The 19,168-nt window shown below is 40.4% G+C and overlaps 1 protein-coding gene across 1 annotated transcript in view; it reads left to right on the top strand.

Annotated features, from left to right (window-relative positions):
• ADGRA1 (adhesion G protein-coupled receptor A1) overlaps nt 1-19,168 on the top strand; it is a 310,291-nt gene that overhangs the window by 100,252 nt on the left and 190,871 nt on the right. The window contains exons 4-6 of the mRNA XM_053388799.1: nt 2,493-2,564; nt 12,705-12,776; nt 17,566-17,729. Coding sequence (XP_053244774.1) covers nt 2,493-2,564; nt 12,705-12,776; nt 17,566-17,729 — 308 coding nt within the window. The remainder of the gene's footprint in view (nt 1-2,492; nt 2,565-12,704; nt 12,777-17,565; nt 17,730-19,168) is intronic.

Raw genomic sequence — 19,168 nt, 5'->3', positions numbered from 1 at the left:
GCCAAATCTACATAAAATTAACAATTTCATTTGGAATCCTTCTCGCTGACTGACTGTACTGTGATAATTTAGTATCTGCAATGGCAGAGAAAGAGATCTCGTGGATTAACATAAAATGATGCCTATGAGGAAAAATAAATCTGAGCACAGGGCATGTGTCTGGTTGTTTTACAAGATCAATTTCATGAGTCAACATTTCTGGTATAAATATTTACAGCAAAAAAAATGAACACCAGATTTGTGTGACATGAGGTAAATTTGGTCTGAAATAATAAGGAACAGTAGAAAGGCATCCAAAAGCAGGCTAGTACAAACTGTTTCTTTTTGTTGATGTCTTGTTAAGAAAAACTGTTAAAAACCTATGCAACATATTGGGTGTGGAGATAGCACTGATGGCAGAGGTTTTGCCATCACTTTGGCAAACCAATTCACAAAGAGCAGCATAAACTTGTAGATCTTGGTTTAACTAATATGCCCATTCAGTTAAATATTTTGGGATTTGGTTCGGTTGCTAAATACCCTTTCATTTCTTTAAAAATTGAAAACGAAACACGTTCAGATTTTAGTATCGGTATCAAACTTTATTTAGATTTTAGTGTTTGATTTAGAGATTTTGCAAGCACTTTTACTTTTTTGTGGGATAATTCACAATTTTGTGTGTGTGTGAGAGAGAGAGAGAGAGAGAGGCCCCAAATCCCACAGGTGTTTTATACTATTCAGCAGATTTTTGCACAAACTCTGCAATATCAATTTCCAAATAGGTTCATTTTCAGGTCAGCTCATCTTGCATATACTTCAGTCTCATCAGGTTCAGATGGGTGGACCACATTTGTGATTAGTTCTTGTGTTAACACGCACAGCTGATAGCCCCTAAATCGAGATTGCCATCGTGCTCAAACCTTCCTCTTCCTGGACTGGCTCTGACTCATAGGAACACAGAAAGTTCCCTTAAACTGGGTTAGATTGGTATCAGTTAATAGCTACACTGAATATGTTGAGAAGAGGGATGCATATCCTGCAAGTATTCAGTGGTGCATCTTTCTACTTTGATGCCCAAATTAGCCAAATGTTCATCAGAGCCATATATAAAGTGACTGATTTGAGTTTTGGGGAGGAAGGGTGGACTGTAAGTGTTGATAAATAAGTACATTATTTATAAACCAGCTCTGGGTTAAATTTAGTCTAAATCCCAAGATCCTATTGCTTCTATCAGTTGACCAAACTAGTATTAAAATATTTTTTAGATAAGTTGAACCATCTCTCCTAGTTCTGAAATGGGTGCCGATGAAGTTGAGCTGTGAGTGGGTTAAGGAAGAGTAGGGCAACATTTGTGGTTACAGATTAGGCACGAGATCTGTCAGACAAGGATCAAAGAACCAGGACCAAGTGCAGAATAACAGCCTGGCATAAGAATTCCAAGGCAGCAATACAGTAGGGCAAAGACAGGCAGGTATCACAATCCAGGGCAGTAACCCTTGAGCCGGTGAGCCAGGGCAGTGAATTGAAACAAGAAGTAGAGGCTTTACTGCCAGGTTATTTGGACATGAGTGGCTTGCCTGCAGCAGCTGTATGAGCTATACGGTGTTGCAGTTGGTTTGGAGAGTCAACTGATCATATTCAATCTAAGAGTGGTACAGATTGTTTGCAGTCTGGGTACCTTTCCCTAAGGCCTGTTCTGTCTGGTCTCCTGAGAGCCTAGAATGCTGGTGGTACAAGACATAAGGCATTAGGTGATGATTGATGGATGCTCTAGTTCAGACACACTTTTAGTTCCCTTGTTTAAGACACACACCCCTTGCATCCATCAAACCTCCTGGCTGCCCCCAGCTGTGGGTCTGGTAGCACCCATTCCTTTTGTGTGTGGATTATGATCTCTTTAACATCACTTTAAAAATGGGCATTGTGGGGGGCTGGAGTTTCTTCTTCATCCGTTTTTGAGATCTCTATACATATGACTAATTTATGAAGAAGTCAGATTAAATACAATAACTTATTTTATTGAAGTACTTGTCTGGAAAGTATTAGTTTTGTGTTTACTATATATTTTGGATATAGAAGGATCTGGCAACTTCTGTTTCAGTGTATCTGAAGAAGTGTGCATGCACACGAAAGCTCATACCAAGAACTAACTTTTTTGCACCATAACACTCACTTTTTTCCTCCTAGAAAGTAAGGGGAAATGTCTGTGCGTGTTATGGAGGGAGTGCCTACGGGTGGCATGCCTACGGATTTTCCTCCTCTAAAAACTACGTGCGTGTTATGGTCGGGTGCGTGTTATAGAGTGAAAAATACGGTAGTTGGTCTTTAAGGTGCTACTGGAAGGAATTTTTTTTTGTTTTTATATATTTTGGATAAATCTTATATTTTAGAAAACAGTTATTTTTAAAATTGTATTAGCTGTCTAAAGGTTGTATGAGGATAAAATGCTAATGAGACTATTCATGATTTTGCACTTTCCTTCATTAATGCTATCCCCTTCCTTTTTTATTTAGGGATCTTTCTAATAACAGAATTGGCTGTTTAACACCTGAAATCTTTGTTGGCCTTAAAAACCTTCATAAATTGTGAGTATTGTACTTTTCAAAACTATCAAAAACACCAGCTACTGCAATTAGGAAAACCGACTCATCATTATGCCTTAAAGGAATTGTAACTTTCCTAAGAGTTTAAATTAATTTATCCAGAGTTACATGAATGGAGTTACATTCTTGGGAGCAGGCACTCTTGGGTCTCAGTTCCCCCCTTCTGAAAAATCCTAGAGTGCTGCGAGAACTACCACCTCCCTTGGAATGGGGTTATGCAGGGCTATTCTTCGGTCGAAACTCGCCAGAGCTCAGTTCCAGCAGCTCTCAGGTGGGCCCAATTGCCATTATAAGAGACCGAGGGATGCATTCATGGTGAGTTCTGGCACCTCTTTTTCTAGAAAAATAGCACTGGTAGGGAGATGATGGTGCAGAAGTTTGCTTTAAGAAATTTGCTTCTTTCCTTCCTATAGGTGGAAGCCTCTGGTGCTTTTTCTTAGTACCATTTTTTTTTTTTTTTACTAATTCATCTTCTTTGGCATCATTCTCTTGAACCTCATTTCTCCCTGCTGTGTTGTGTGGTGGCAGAGTTCCTAGCCCATCTGGGGGTCATTTCTACCCACACCCCCTCAGACGTTTCTGGATGGATGCTATATCACAGTGTAGCATCCCTCCCAGAGCATTGTGGGATTTAAATAAAAGACTGTGCCTATCCATGACGGGTGACAGCCATTTTTACCTGAACAGTGTAGCTGCAAGGGTGTTACACTGTGATATAGCAGCCTCCATAAAGGAGGAGCAATGGCTCTGGACCAGATTAGGAATGGTGCTGCCACTTACCACAATGACAAGTGGGGTATGTGTGTGTGTGTGTGCATATGTCTTTGCAGTTAAAGGGGGGACGCCTTCAGTGCGTCCAGATGTTAATGTTAAGTCCCCTGCCCTGAAGGTTATGTCTAGCCCAAGCATGGCCAAACTCGGCTCTCCAGATGTTTTGGGCCTACAACTCCCATCATCCCTAGCTAACAAGACCAGTGGTCAGGGATGATGGGAATTGTAGTCCCAAAACATCTGGAGAGCCGAGTTTGGCCATGCCTGCTCTAGCCCATCAAAGACTGAACTTTTCCCTTCAGATTACTCACACAGACAAACACACACCCAGCCTCCAATGAATATGATGAAAGAGTTCCAGCTGGAACATTTCGGCACAACACTAAATTAAAGCGATTGTCTGGGATGACTCCTTGACCAAGGTTTTGCCATGATGTTATGTCTGAATGATGACACTAAATCATATGTGTTGCTGCAGCCAATCAGATTAAATGACAGTGGGGCAAATGACGCTAGGGCCAGCGAGAGCAGCTGCCACCTACAAAACCCAAAGGCAGCAAAAGTCATTCGAAAAAATTTAATGTTTGTACGGTTTGAGTATGCTAAGTTTGAAGTAGATGTTGAAAACTGTTAAGCAAAAAGTAAAACTAGAACTTGCAAAGCTCTTAGTGGTATGTAAGCAACATAAGGTGTGGGGGGGAGGACATACTCTTTTTGATTTGAATAAGTATGTAAGAGCTTGCCTTCTGGTATGTATGTATGTATGACTATCTCCTAACTATTACATAGGAAATGCAGGCGCAATGTGTTTTGTATAAAAGGTAACAGAATATTTAAAAACAGGAATAGAAGTTTAGGTGTTTGTGTATAGCTTGCATAAAGCAAAAACCAAGATTATGTGCAATCAGGTCAATACCATCTGTGATTTGATTATATTAACTCTAGGATATGTCAGGAAGGTCTATATTCCACCATATTACATTAATCACCAAATTGATCCACACACAACAGTTTTGCCTCATGCACAGTTCTGAATCTATCCAAATAGATTTAAGCAGAATCTTCAGGGGCATGGCATGTGTTCCTTCAACAGAATTACTTTCAGTCTTTTTTCTGCATTCAAGTCTAATACTTGGTGGTGTATCTCACATACCTTGAACAATCTCATAACTGTACTATACAGTTGTTAATATTCATCTGCTGATAGTATTTTAATTTCTAGCCTTTATTGTCCTGAAAAGCATTTGAAAGATCAAAATGGTAGTAGAATTATAAAGGGATTGCCAGATTAATTGATAATTTGGAGACAAATGAGCCGTTCAGAAAAACTAATAATCTTCTCACTGGGTTACCTTCAGAGGCACTATCGCAGACTGATCAATTTTAATGAAGTAGTCAGTGTGTTGTTTGGCACTCATTTAAGTTGATTAATTGTTTGCTATGTACACATGCAGTCTTGGTACTTCTTTTCTTCTGTTTCTTTTTTATTAGTGTAAAATTCTTTTTTTCTTTTTTTTTTTACATTTACAAATAAATAAATAAATAAAAGTCCTTAAAGCACAAATTAAGATACCTATTTCCTTAATTTGCAAATATGGTATTACCATATATGATTGAAAGGAAATCTTAATATAGTGATAAGAATTTGTGGCTAAAGGTAAGAGGTTTATGCCAAGTGGTTGATAAGGTGCAAAAGGAGGAAATGAGGTCACTTGCTAATGAGAACCAATAGGGAAGAAGCAGGAAGTATGGGATAGGCCAGGGCCAGAGTGAAAAACCATGGGGTGCGGGTAAGGGAGTGGTGTCGTAGGCAGAGAGGAACAATTGAGCTTTAGAGATTAGATTGGGAAGTATATTAGAGTGAAGGTAGTAGGAGAAAACAACATTTTTTGTACAGGAACAATGAGAAAGTGGGTTCTCCTTTATGGAGAGCATGTGTTGCGGTGGGAGCAACCATGACATCCCCTGTTGCTTGGCGGGTTAGTTTGGATGGCCACAAATTTGATTGCACACCTTCAATTGTTGCTGGGAAAAATTTATTGTTGCAATTTTATTTGATTGATGGGGTTGCTATATGTGTTCCCTGTGCACAACGTTGAGCTTTCTCTTTTTACTGCGCACATTGGATTACCCGCCTACCCTCCCTTTATTTAGGGTTTGTTCATGCTGACCTTGCTATGCCTGTCATGGGGTCATCTGCTTTGGGGCAGGGGCCTGGTAGGAATTTTACCATTTGGCTGATTGGCTTGTGCCATTTGGGTTTTGCCTACTGCGTAGCAAATCGTCACAACTTGTAAGGTTGCCGTTAGGCATTGGTTAATTTTTGGTTGGTGGAGGGGATGTGGTTGGCTGTGCCTGCCCCTCCAATGCTGCTGTTGCAAGGGTATTCTGTTAAAGGAATCCAGGGGCTCGCCATGCTTTTGTCCGAATCCCTGGCAAAGGGCTAGGGCCACGCAAGAGCCCCTGGGAGCATTTCGGGAGAGGTGAGAGCCTAGTGCCCAGCTTTATTCTCTCCCCAAAATTGACTTCCACAGGGATGCGGATGTCAGTTCTGTTCCTACCTCCAAGTGGGAACAGACTGTCGCTAACAAATGCCTAAGCAACCACTCACATACTGTAATTCAATAAAGTTGTGGCCAAAATCATGTCAAAAACAAAAACAAAAATGATGTGTGAACCGTGTTTTTATTCGGGGGTGTCTTGGGGGTCCTCGACATGCAATAATAATTTTAGCATATATAAACACCATCCTGTGATAATTATGTTTGTTTTGTTTATTGAAAGCAGTAGAGCATTTCTTGGTTCAGCCTGCAAAGATTTAAAAGCATTCCAGTTGAATACTTCTCTCTACTGCCTCCCCTTTTCCCAGCTCCAAAGGAAGGGGAAATAATTTCTAGTGGGGTAGGTGCGCTAGTCTCTTGATGTAAAAACACCAGAGTCTTGGTGCAGATCATCACAATGATTGTTGCACATGCCTTCATATACTAGAGTCCACGTCATCGGATGCATGAAGGTACTAATAATAATCTTAGCATAATTCCCACCATGAGAAAGGTTGGCCAGTGACAAACTCCTGGAGGCCCATAGAAAGTTTCTCATTGGCAGAAACCAGGGCTTTTTTTAAAGCCAGAACTCAGTTCCGATACATCTCAGGTGGGCGCCATTGCCATTCTAAGAGAAATGAGGGAGGTGTTCATGGTGACTTCTGGCATCTCTTTTCCCAGAAAAACAGCCCTGGCAGGAACCCTTTGGAAAACCTTTGGTCCTGTGCCAAGGCCCTGGATGAGGAGGGTGGATAGCCCTCCCTCAGCCAATGTGTTGCTGCTCCAGGGGGTCTGGGAATTTGGCTTGGACAAAAAGCTGTTTCCAATGAACATAACTCATTTTATCCAGGTGTGCATCACTGGAAGGAAGAGGTCTTGGACAGAGAGAGATATAGCAGGATGCCATGTAGATGGTAGTGGAGGCCCTGGAATTTGACGAGATTAATGCGCAACCCACTCATAATGTGATGGGGGTTCAGCTGTTGAAAAGAACAGTGGGACCACATCACCAACCCTGTCCCTGATGTAGCAAAAGTCTGTATGTCTACAGGTCTACCTGTGTAGATTTCTGTCAACTCAGGAATCCGCACTCCATGTATGAATGTTGACGGTGGACTCTGGGAGCCATGCAGTCTCAACCCTGCTATCCTTTCCAGTAGGTGAATCCCTTTCACGTTATTAACACAAGAAGGAGGCTAGATTGTGCGCATATATATATATATATATATATATATATATATATATATGTATATATATAGAGAGAGAGACATGTCATGAATGGTCCATCATCATTATTCATTTGCAATAAGGAAAGTACTTTGCATATAGTCGGAGACTAACTTAGTTTTCCCAAGAAGGGCAGTGCCAAAGAATGCTCCAGCTACCACACAATTGGACTCATTTCACACACTAGCAAGGTTATGCTTAAAATTCTACAAGGCAGGCTTAAGCAGTATGTGGACTGAGAACTCCCAGAAGTGCAAGCTGGATTTCGAAGGGGCAGAGGAACCAGAGGCCAAATTGCAAACATGCACTGGATTATGGAGAAAGCTAGAGAGTTCCAGAAAGACATCTACTTCTGCTTCATTGATTATGCAAAAGCCTTTGACTGTGTTGACCACAGCAAACTATGGCAAGTTCTTAAAGAAATGGGAGCGCCTGTTCACCTCATCTGTCTCCTGAGAAATCTCTATGTGGGACAAGAAGCTACAGTTAGAACTGGATATGGAACAACTGATTGGTTCAAAATTGGGAAAGGAGTACAACAAGGCTGTATATTGTTTCCCTGCTTATTTAACTTATATGCAGAATTCATCATGCGAAAGGCTGGGCTGGATGAATCCCAATCCAGAATTAAGATTGCTGGAAGAAATATCAACAACCTCAGATATGTAGGTGACACAACCTTGATGGCAGAAAGTGAGGAGGAATTAAAGAACCTTTTAATGAGGATGAAAGAGGAGGGCGCAAAATATGGTCTGAAGCTCAACATAAAAAAAATGAAGATCATGGCCACTGGGCCCATCACCTCATGGCAAATAGAAGGGGAAGAAATGGAGGCTGTGAGAGATTTTTACTTTCTTGGGCTCCATGATCATTGCAGATGGTGACAGCAGTCACAAATTTAAAAGACTCCTGCTTCTTGGGAGAAAAGCAATGACAAACCTAGACAGCATCTTAAAAAGCAGATACATAACCTTGCCAACAAAGGTCCGTATAGTTAAAGCTATATTGGTTAAGAAAGTGAAATACCTGGGGGTTAATATGACTGCTAAGAATGTGAATTTATTTAAAGATAACTATGAAAAATGTTGGATGGAAGTGAAAAAGGACCTAGAAATATGGTCAAATCTGAAGCTTTCATTGCTAGGCCGTATCGCTGTGATAAAAATGAATGTATTGCCAAGAATGTTGTTTTTGTTTCAAACACTGCAAATTTTGGATAAAATGGACTGCTTCAAGAAGTGACAGAGAGATATTTCTAGATTTGTCTGGCTGGGCAAGAAACCCAGAATAAAATTTAAAATACTAACTGATGCAAAAGAAAGAGGTGGATTTGCCCTGCCAGACCTTAAACTTTACTATGAATCAGCCGCATTTTGCTGGCTGAGACAATGGCTGCTTCTTGAAAACACAGACATTTTGGACTTAGAAGGTTTCAACAATGTATTTGGGTGGCATGCATATTTGTGGTATGATAAGGTCAAAGCACATAAAGCATTTAAAAACCATATTGTCAGGAAAGCACTGTCTAATGTTTGGACAAGATATAAAGACTTACTTGAAAATAAAACCCCAAGGTGGTTGTCACCGATGGAAGCGAAGGCTCAGAAAAAGCTCAATATGGAGGCCAAATGGCCGAAATATTGGGAAATTTTGGAACAAGAGGGAGACAAATCGAAATTGCAGAGCTTTGAGAAACTAAAAGACAAAGTGCGAGATTGGCTTCATTATTATCAAATAATGGAGGCTTACAATTTGGACAAGAAAATTGGCTTCCAGGTGGAAAAATCAAAATTGGAAACAGAACTGTTAGATCCCAAAACTAAGATTTTATCAAGAATGTATAACTTGCTGTTGAAATGGAATACTCAGGATGAAACGGTGAAATCTGCTATGATTAAATGGGCACAAGATGTTGGACATAACATTATGTTGGCTGACTGGGAACAGTTATGGACCACAGGTATGAAATTTACGGCATGTAATGCCCTAAGAGAGAATATTATGAAAATGATATATAGGTGCTACATGACACCAGTCAAGCTTGCAAAAATATATCATTTGCCGGATAATAAATGTTGGAAATGTAAAGAGATTGATGGTACATTCTTTCACCTTTGGTGGACGTGCCCAAGGATTAAGGCTTTCTGGGAGATGATCTATAATGAAATGAAGAAGGTATTTAAATATACCTTTTTGAAGAAACCAGAGGCCTTTCTCCTGGGCATGGTCGGCCAATTGGTGCTAAAGAAGGACAGAACTTTATTTATCTGTGCTACAGCAGCAGCAAGAATACTCATCGCAAAGTATTGGAAGACACAAGATTTACCCACCAAGGAAGAATGGCAGATGAAGGTGATGGATTATATGGAATTGGCGGAAATGACTGGCAGAATCCGAGACCAGGGAGAAGAATCGGCAGAAGAAGGTTGGAAGAAGTTTAAAGACTATCTACAGAAACATTGCAAAATTAAGGAATGTTAGAAGGATGCTGGAATGAAGTTATGTGGTTTTAGCAGTAATGTTATAAAGGAGTATGTAAAAATGGGTTGACAACAGGTGAGAATGTAAAGTCACAACATATTAAGATAAATGATTAAGATAAAAACAAAGATGGAAAGGATTTGCTGAATTAACTAATTGAACTAGAATACAAAAAAGGAAGGTGTGAGGAAGTCAAGGAAACAAGTAAATGAAAGATAAGCTATGGAAAAATTGATTTGTTTTCAATTTTTAATTTTTCAGTTTTTGTAATTTTTTGTTTTATTACTTTTTTCTTTCTTATGTTTGTAATTTCTTGAAACGTTAATAAATATTATTATTTAAAAAAAATAAAGCTATAGTTTTCCCAGTAGTGATGTATGGAAATGAGAGCTGGCCATAAAGAAGGCTGATCGTTGAAGAATGGATGCTTTTGAATTATGGTGCTCTTGAGAGTCCCATGGACTACAAGAAGATCAAACCTCTCCATTCTTAAGGAAATCAGCCCTGAGTGCTCACTGGAAGGACAGATCTTGGAGCTGAGGCTCCAGTACTTTGGCCACCTCATGAGAAGAGAAGACTCCCTGGAAAAGACCCTGATGTTGGGAAAGATTGAGGGCACAAGGAGAAGGGGACGACAGAGGACGAGATGGTTGAACAGTGTTCTGGAAGCTACCAGCATGAGTTTGACCAAACTGCGGGAGGCAGTGGAAGACAGGAGTGCCTGGCGTGCTCTGGTCCATGGGGTCACGAAGAGTTGGACGCGACTAAATGACTAAACAACAACAAACTTAGTTTTTACCTCACGTCTTTGGTGGCTGGGGCTCAGCACTTAATCTTCCCTGATAAATGCTGTTCATATGCTTGATATAGTTATATGCTATGGGACAAATTGATGCAAGATGTTGTGCTAGCAGAATCCAGCCCAATGACTCCCGCTATGGCAATAGGACCCTCCTCCCTCTGCTGTGTCTTCCTGAAATCTGCTTGGAAGGAAAGGAGAATCTCCAGAACAGTACACAGGGGCAGGAGAGGAGAGGTTGTTTTGTCCAGCAAGCAGAAATGCTGCTTCTGCTGGAACAATCCCCTTGCCATGAGTTCCACCACCCTATCTGCTTTTCATTTTCTCTGTAGGAGACTTCCCTTGTGAGAAGAGATGTTCATGTCTCATATTTTTTCCACTATTAGAATCTGACTTACAAATTTATGACACACCATTATTTGTGATTGATTTCTCCCTTCCTCCCCCTCTGCCCTCTTCTGGTTTGAGTTTAATACTTACATTATATATTAATTTTTTTAACTGAGGAAGTTTACTGAAATGGTTCATATTTTATGGCAGATGTGGATGATGGTAGCTGATAGCTAAAAATATGTCTGACTAATATACTGGCCTGTCTTTTCATGACTTGCTTATTTATCCCTTGGCCATATTTATGTGTGGTGAGCTGTTCATATTTGAAACATGATTGTAAATTGCACATTTTAAAGGCAGCACATTTTCTTTACATCTTCCTCCTCAGTGGCCATGTTGCTTGTTCTAAGGATGAGTTACGCACAGTAATTTTGAAAGCGTAATGGGGCTCTCAGTAATTCATACATCTCTTAGGAATACTCTGCTCTAAATATCAGGTGATGTAGAAGACTGGTGTTTTCCTTTAATAATATATCTAGACCCATTTTGATGGATCGACTGAAATCTCTGCTTGGATTTTTGAAAATATAAATATTCCTTCTGCTGCAAATTAAGCTTCTTTAAATTTTATTCATTTATTTGATTCAAGTACCTCTGATTTCTATTTCATCCTGACTCTGAATAATCACCAATGATTAGCTGTACAATATCATGTAACAACGTCTCTGGTTACTGTGTAAATGTTACTGGAACAGCTAATCACTCTCTTCACTGCCAGAGACAAGCACAGAACAAATAATGAGTAGGGATGTTTTTTGATTTTATTTTTTTTGCAGGGAGGAGGAAGAACCCAATCATGTTACAAACAAAACATGTTTGCTGAAACACACCCTATTTATTTATTTAAAAACATTTGTAAATTGCTTAGTGGTCTACGTTATGCACAATATAAAACCAATATCCATTAAAACAAAAACAAAAAAAATACAGCCTAAAACCAGTAAAACAATATAAAAAACATATGAAGGAAAGTAATACAGTGATTGGGGGAATTCATACATTGATATCAGAGTCCAATCTTTTGGGTCAGGTAAAACCTGGGGGGAAATATAAGTCTTCACAAGATGTCTGAACCAATGAGTGGTTGCTCCTTCTTGTATGGCCTTCCACAGAATAGAGCTAACAGCAGAAAGTGTCTGTCTTTGGGTCACCACCCTATATTTTGTAGGTTGTGGTGCCATGAAGTAGAGTCTCCCCAAATATATATAGGGGCAGAAAGTCTTTCAGGGAGGTCCTTTAGGGTTGTCAGTGTTAACAGGCCCTTGAACATGGCAACTGATCAGCAGATTTCTTAGCTCTCGTATAATATGTTTGCCTCCAGGTACTCTGCTCAATCTGGATGTAGCATTCTGCATTGAGATCAATTGCAAGGCAAGTCCAACAGAGAGTGCAGTAGTCCTGTCATGAGGTAGCCAATACATGAATCACAGCGGCTAAGCTATCCCTGTCCAGGAAAGGGTGCAGTTGGTGCACCAACCTGAGTTGATAACAAGCATTCATTGCCACAGGTGTCACCTGTGCCTCCGGTGACAAAGATGGATCGAGGAGCACCTCCAAACTACTCACCTGCTCTTTCAGAGGGAGTGCAACCCATCCAGAACCAGTGAACTCCCCAAACTCCAGGACCTGGGAACCTTTTACACACAGAGTCTCCATCTTACCAGGATTCATTCTCAGTTTGTTGAACCATCACTGCATCCAGGCACCATTTTTTTAAAGAGCCAGGGTGGTCCCAAGGTTAGAAAGTCTAGAGATGGTAGTAAAGGTGAAGTATTGTAAAATCAGATCCTACTTTTGCAAAGGATATGTTTGGCCTAATTGGATATTCCTTGGCTGCTTTTTTGTGAGAACAAAAAAAGTGGTGTGATTTGATATGTCGTTTTTAAAAAAATCTTTTTTCCCTTTTAGGAATTTATCAGGGAACATTTTTTCAAGTCTCATGAATGGACTCTTCTCTGAGCTTTTAGCTCTGAAAGCCTTGTAAGTATGCCTTGATTAGGTAAAGGCCCATTTTGGCACCATTTACACATATTACTGTGATTAGCTTCATCATTCTATAGATTTTCAGCATTGTATGTTCAGTGAAATTAATATAAATTCCTTATGTGCCTTTTGTAAAACACATTCTAATCCTTTTCTGTCACGTGGAATATTTTCAGATCACTGGAATATTAAACAGTTGTGTTGGAGCCAGAATAGTAGGGTTGTAATAATTGTTTCATTGTGATTTTTAATTTGAAGTTGTTTTTTTAAAAAAATGCTAAAGCTTTATGGTTGATTTCCCTTAACATTTTATGAAGGGGTGGATGGAAGCAGAGAACAAGCAAATTAATTCCTTACAGTGTTTACATAAAATATCTTATATGTTCATTATAACCCTACTTAGATTAAACCTACTTATTAGAGTTAAAACATTTAAACATTCCTCTTTTCTAGCAGATGGGGGGATTTTATTAAACAATAAAAATAATGATGAAAAATTAACGAGTGTAGAGGGTAAATAGTGCTTCTATAATTACTTGCATAGACTCATAGAATTGTAGAATTAGAAGGGATTCCAAGCATCATCTAGTCCAACCCCCTTCAATGGAGGAATCTCAACTAGATCATACATGACAGATGGCCATCCAACCTCTGCTTAAAGACTTCCATGTGGCAGTTAAATAGTACAGAGCCTATATACTGTTATTGATTTCGCTAAATTAGAAATAGAATTTGACATCGTCTGCTGGAATTATGGAACTGAAAGTCTATAGTGCAGGCCCATCAAAGTCAAATGCTTTGGAAGGCATAATGCAGATATCCATCTATGGCTTTCGCTAGACAGAGTAAGGCAGATGCCTCAGGCAGCTGATAGAGTGGCTATAAGGTAGGAAAGGTGTTGTAGCAAGGTGTTGTGCCTACCATGATCCCTGCTTAGCTAGCATGCTGTCCCCAGTGGAGGATGCTTTGTTCCATCACTACTGTTGAAGCAAGGTTCAGCCTCCATCTGGTTGGTTTTGGGAGATGGAATTGTGGGGTGGGGAGGACGCCATCTTGCAATTTGCCTCAGGCATCAAAACATCATAGGCTGGGCCTCTTTGTCGGTATGCCACTTTCCCACAAAATTGTGCCCAGAGTGGTTCTGAGCATGTCAAATGGGCAACAGTAGAACTAAAAAACAAACAAACCGTACCAGGCACTTTTTGCAGATAATCATGGTATCAAAAAAGTAGATACGTCATTAGAGAAAAATCAATCCATTTAATATTACTGAAAACAATACAAATGAACTAACCTAACAGCTTAAAACTAAACAGGAGAGAGAGAATAAAACCTAACAGAGCCTTACACCAAGTCCAACCAAATGTTAGTCTAGCTCAGTATTATCTACACCAGGCATCCCCAAACTTAGCCATCCAGATGTTTTGGGACTACAATTCCCATCATCCCTGACCACTGGTCCTGTTAGCTAGGGATGATGGGAGTTGTAGGCCCAAAACAGCTGGAGGGCCGAGTTTGGGGATGCCTGATCTACACTGACTGGCAGCAGCTCTCAAGGGTTTCTGACAAGGAGTCTGCCAACCCTACCTGGAGATGCCAGGGATTGAACTTGGGACCTTCTGCATGCAAAGCAGATGCTCTGCCTACAAAGATTCTCTGCTGAGCTATGGCCCTTCCCCACAGTATATATACAAGCCTGAGAAAATAAATATCACCATTCCAGAAAGGGCGTTCCATGGAGGTTCGCTCCAATCACATCCATTGGATTGCAGCCACACCTCTCACATGTGGTAGCCTGCCAACTCTTACCTGGGTGATTTCCTGAGCAGCAGATGCACAGTGACTACGCTCAATGTATTTTCTCTCTCTCTGTCACCTGAAATGCCAAATTTAAATTCCCAGGTTGAGAGCCAAAATTAATTCTACCTCAGTAATTCTGAAAAACTGGATTCCCCACTTCTCCAGTTAAAATGTTTAAATCCTAAGTCACATACAGTAGATAACCTGGCTATGTGCTTTCACATAGTGAGAGTTGTTATTATTATTATTATTTTAATTCTGTACTCTTAAATAACCCACGTCTCAAATACCTCATATAGCACTGTAAGCTTAAGAGCATATGTTGAATTGGACACTAAGAAGAGAGCTTTCATTGTTCCCAAACATCCATAAGTGGAAGGAGGATGTCATTTAAATTCATCAAGCTACTGGACTTGGGAGGCAAACTCCTCCTTGGCATGTATACATATCCCATTAATAAAGGGAAAGGTGGAATGGTGCATCCATGCAGAGCACAAAGCTCAACTAAAACACCCATATCTTTATCCTGCTGTCCAAGAAGACAAACAAAACATCTGATTAAAGAGCCGCATTGTTTACGTGGTGTCGTGGTGGCATAATCAGACTCGTGGGCAAATAGCAGCGCTGTTTACATAGGCTTGCAGAGACATAGAGCTATACAGGAGAAGATACTGAATGGTTTAGGACATTAATGGTAAGCACAAATTAGTTCAAGCATGTTTTGAAGAATGTCCTGGCACGCTCCCCAGTGGCATGGGATCATCCCACCGACAAGAAGTTCCTATCATTATATGAGTGAAGTGAAGTATGGGAACCTGCAGTTGAGACATCAAGGCCAGGATTCTACAGATATAATGGATTCTACAGATTCTATCATTGCTTTGACACGTGGGTTAAACTTGTTTTATATTTTGATCTATGCTATGTTTGGTTGTTTTATTATTATTGCTGTTTATCAGATTTCTATGCCACCCTTCATCCAAAATGACACAAAAATGCATATCGTAATAACAAACAAAAACAATCCCTCACCCTAGTTTAAAAGGCCATAGATTAGCCAATTAATTAGCCAAAAACATTAGAGAAAAGGAATGTTTGTGCCAGGCACCTCAAATACGTAATGAAGGCGCCAGGTGAGCCTCCTTGGGGGAGAGTATTCTGCAAGCGGGGAGCCACTGCAGAAAAGGCCCGTTCTTGTGTTGCTGCCCTCAAGACCTCTCACAGAGGAGGCATACGAAGAAGAGCTTCAGATGATGATCATAGGGTCTGGATGATTGCATTGCCTGTACAGTGGTACCTTGGGTTACATACGCTTCAGGTTACAGACGCTTCAGGTTATAGACTCCGCTAACCCAGAAATAGTACCTCAGGTTAAGAACTTTGCTTCAGGATGAGAACAGAGCAGTGTGCAGCAGTGGCGCAGCAGCAGCGGGAGGCCCCATTAGCTAAAGTGGTGCTTCGGGTTAAGAACAGTTTCAGGTTAAGAACGGAGCTCCAGAACGAATTAAGTATGTAACCAGAGGTACCACTGTATTGCTTTCTGTTTGCAGTTAGCTACTTTGGGCTTTGCTCAGGAAGATTGTAAGCAATAAATGAAAAGAAATGCAAGGGTTGGCTCTAAACTTAATCTTTATTAAAATAGAACCATTTCAATAAATGGGACTTACAGTAGCCATGACTTAAAAGTTCCATTGCTTTTAGAGGGGGTGCTTCAAGCACATGTAAACCTTGATTTAACCCAGGACGTGCAAGTGAATTGCCCTTCCTCTATTTGCAGCTATCAGAAATGTCCTAAGTTGGAACCATGCTTAGCTGGGGGGAAATGCATGTTCTGTGCCTACAGAGAAACAGTTTTGTGAGATTGGGGGCTTCCATTGTTGAAGGAGCTAGGCTGGTTTCTTGGTGAGTTAATTGGCTCTAAGTACATGCCATTGGGACACGGGTGGCACTGTGGGTTAAACCACAGCTCGGTCCCTGCTCCTGCCAACCTAGCAGTTCGAAAGCATGTCAAAGTGCAAGTAGATAAATAGGTACCGCTCCGGAGGGAAGGTAAACGGCGTTTCTGTGTGCTGCTCTGGTTTGCCAGAAGCAGCTTACTCATGTTGGCCACATGACCCGAAAGCTGTATGCCAGCTCCCTTGGCCAATAAAGCGAGATGAGCGCCGCAACCCCAGAGTCGGCCACGACTGGACCTAATGGTCAGGGGTCCCTTTACCTTTACCTTTAAATGTCATTAGTATAAGAAAGGAAGCTGCTCTGTGCCAGAAGACAAATGGATGGTAGTGAGAAGAACACCTGGATGGTAGTGAGAAGGACAATAGCCAGAGTAGAGCTGTGTGTGGGAGCTGAACTGGAAGGAGGCTGCAGACAGAAGCCTGAGAATGAGAGCCATTCTTAATTTCTGCTTCAATCCAAGTCTGTGGCCAGTGCTCTTTTTCTGGGGGCACTCAAAGGTACACAGCACTGGCACCTTTTTCCTAGAAGAAAAGCACTGGCTATGGAAAAAGCAAGACCTTCTGGGTGCTAATGCTGTGAGCCCCTCCATTGCAGGCTCAGGTTGCCTTGAGAGAGTCTTTAAACCTCTTTTGTATATATGTGTGAATAAATCATAGATCATAAATGCAACATAGTCTCTGCTGTGCCTCATTCCAAGAAGACCAAACCCTGGGGAGGTGTCTGGAACCCCAGGAATCTTACACTGCTTGGAGACTGGGGTGGCATGCAACAACATGTTCAGCCTCATGGAGGAGAGATGAATAGAGGGGATGATTATGTGCAGATAGAGGATGCACAACTTGTCCTTGCTACTGATGTGTCATTAGTGCCGGACGCCACTCGGATTATCTGTCTAGCTTTCTTCTAAGAGCTACTTAACTAAGATTTGTGAAATGTTGTCAGTGTTTCAATGATTAGTTTTCTGTGACAATCACTGTATAAAAATCATGTTGAAAGGGATAGTATTGATTGGTTTTGGGTTTCGTTTCAGACATTTCTACACTGATTCTCTCACCTGTGACTGTAATCTCAAATGGGTTTTACACTGGGCTAGAAATGCTTCAGTTCGGATCTCAGAAGAAACAGTTTGTGCTTTCCCCAGGAGTTTACAAGGAACATCATTTCAGAACCTGAAAGAAAATCAGCTGATGTGCGGTGAGTGGTACTCTTCTTTCAGCGTCATGAATTGAAACCAGTGTTCTCAGAGAAAGTGTATTCTGAAGGATAAATGCCAAGTGATTGGTGTGCAGAACTGGATGATAGCTGTAAGAAAGCAAATATGTCAGAAACCATACTGAGGCTTAAGAGTAAACAATGTGCAACTTAAAAAAACAAAAAACAAAAAAACAAAATTAGATTGCAGATCTCTTTTGTATATAAATAAATGTTCCTTGTAAAACTACCAGTGCCCTTATCTGCCTTTGTAACTCTTATACATTTGAATGTATCATAGGAAAGGTATTTCTCATTGCATTTTATCTTCAAATAAATAATCTTTTTTCATTAGATTGTAGTGTGACAACAGGGAATAAATGTCAATCTATCTGCCACTCACCTTCACAAGCCTTGCAATATAAGCTGTACCTGTGTAGGGAAGGATGAATTTTAATAATGGGGAGCTTTAAGAGAGGCAAAGATCTTAAAACAAATATTTGAAATAATAGAAACGGAATGGATGGGAAGGAGATAAAATAACATGTGTCAAGTCCTGTCTCTCATATTAGAGCAATCTCGAAACCACAGTGTGTATGTCGCTTTCTGAAGATCTCATCATGAGAACAAAACTGACCCTGAAAAAACTTAGAAGCTATTCTCTAGGTTTTGTATAGGAAGAAATGTTATTTCGCTATGTGCCACATGGTTATCTGACTTGCAAAGCATTTGTATGTGCAGCTTACATGCAAGCATTTATAAAATGTACTCCAGAATACTTTGTCCAGAATACTCTGAATAGTTTTGTACCATCCTTTTCTTTCAAATTTCTCTGTCAGAGGACTGTTGATCTTTTCCCTCAGCCAATTTCCTGTGGTTACAGCAGTTCATCTGTATAACAAGTCAGATATGTGAATATCAGAGTCTGAAACACCTTGGCATTGCAGCTTGCTACCAGAACCAATACTTTGTTGTGCAAAATAACTTATTAAAAACAAGTTTTTCTTATGAATTAAATATAAAATTGATGCCACCCAGTGAAGTTCATTTGACATGAAGTCTGGATTTGTACCTGTTTATCTTCATTAAAACATGAACAGAAGGTTTTGGCAAGGTCTGCCTGAAGCATAACTGATCCCAGGCAATTTTCCCTATGTGCTGTAAGCAAGCTTTGCTAATTCAGCCTCGCTAAGCAGCCAGCAGCTATTCTCATTTCTAGAAATCTGAAGTAAGAAATTTTACTTTCTTCTTGGCTTTATGGCTGTTCCATTAATTTTCACACTTGGTATCCAAGGACAAAGCCAAAGGGTTACTTAATTTTTAGTCAATCTTTTATATTATTTATATTGATTACATTGACATGCTGACTATAATACTTCAGGCTCCTTCGCAGGTTGCCGACACAGCTGCTGCAAAGATGGTCCTGAGGAGACTATTGCCTT

This window comes from Podarcis raffonei, chromosome 5 (assembly GCF_027172205.1).
Source record: "Podarcis raffonei isolate rPodRaf1 chromosome 5, rPodRaf1.pri, whole genome shotgun sequence".
NCBI classification, from domain to species: domain Eukaryota; kingdom Metazoa; phylum Chordata; class Lepidosauria; order Squamata; family Lacertidae; genus Podarcis; species Podarcis raffonei.
The sequence above is the reverse complement of the archived record's forward strand: the minus strand, read 5'-3'. Positions and strand labels throughout refer to the sequence as shown.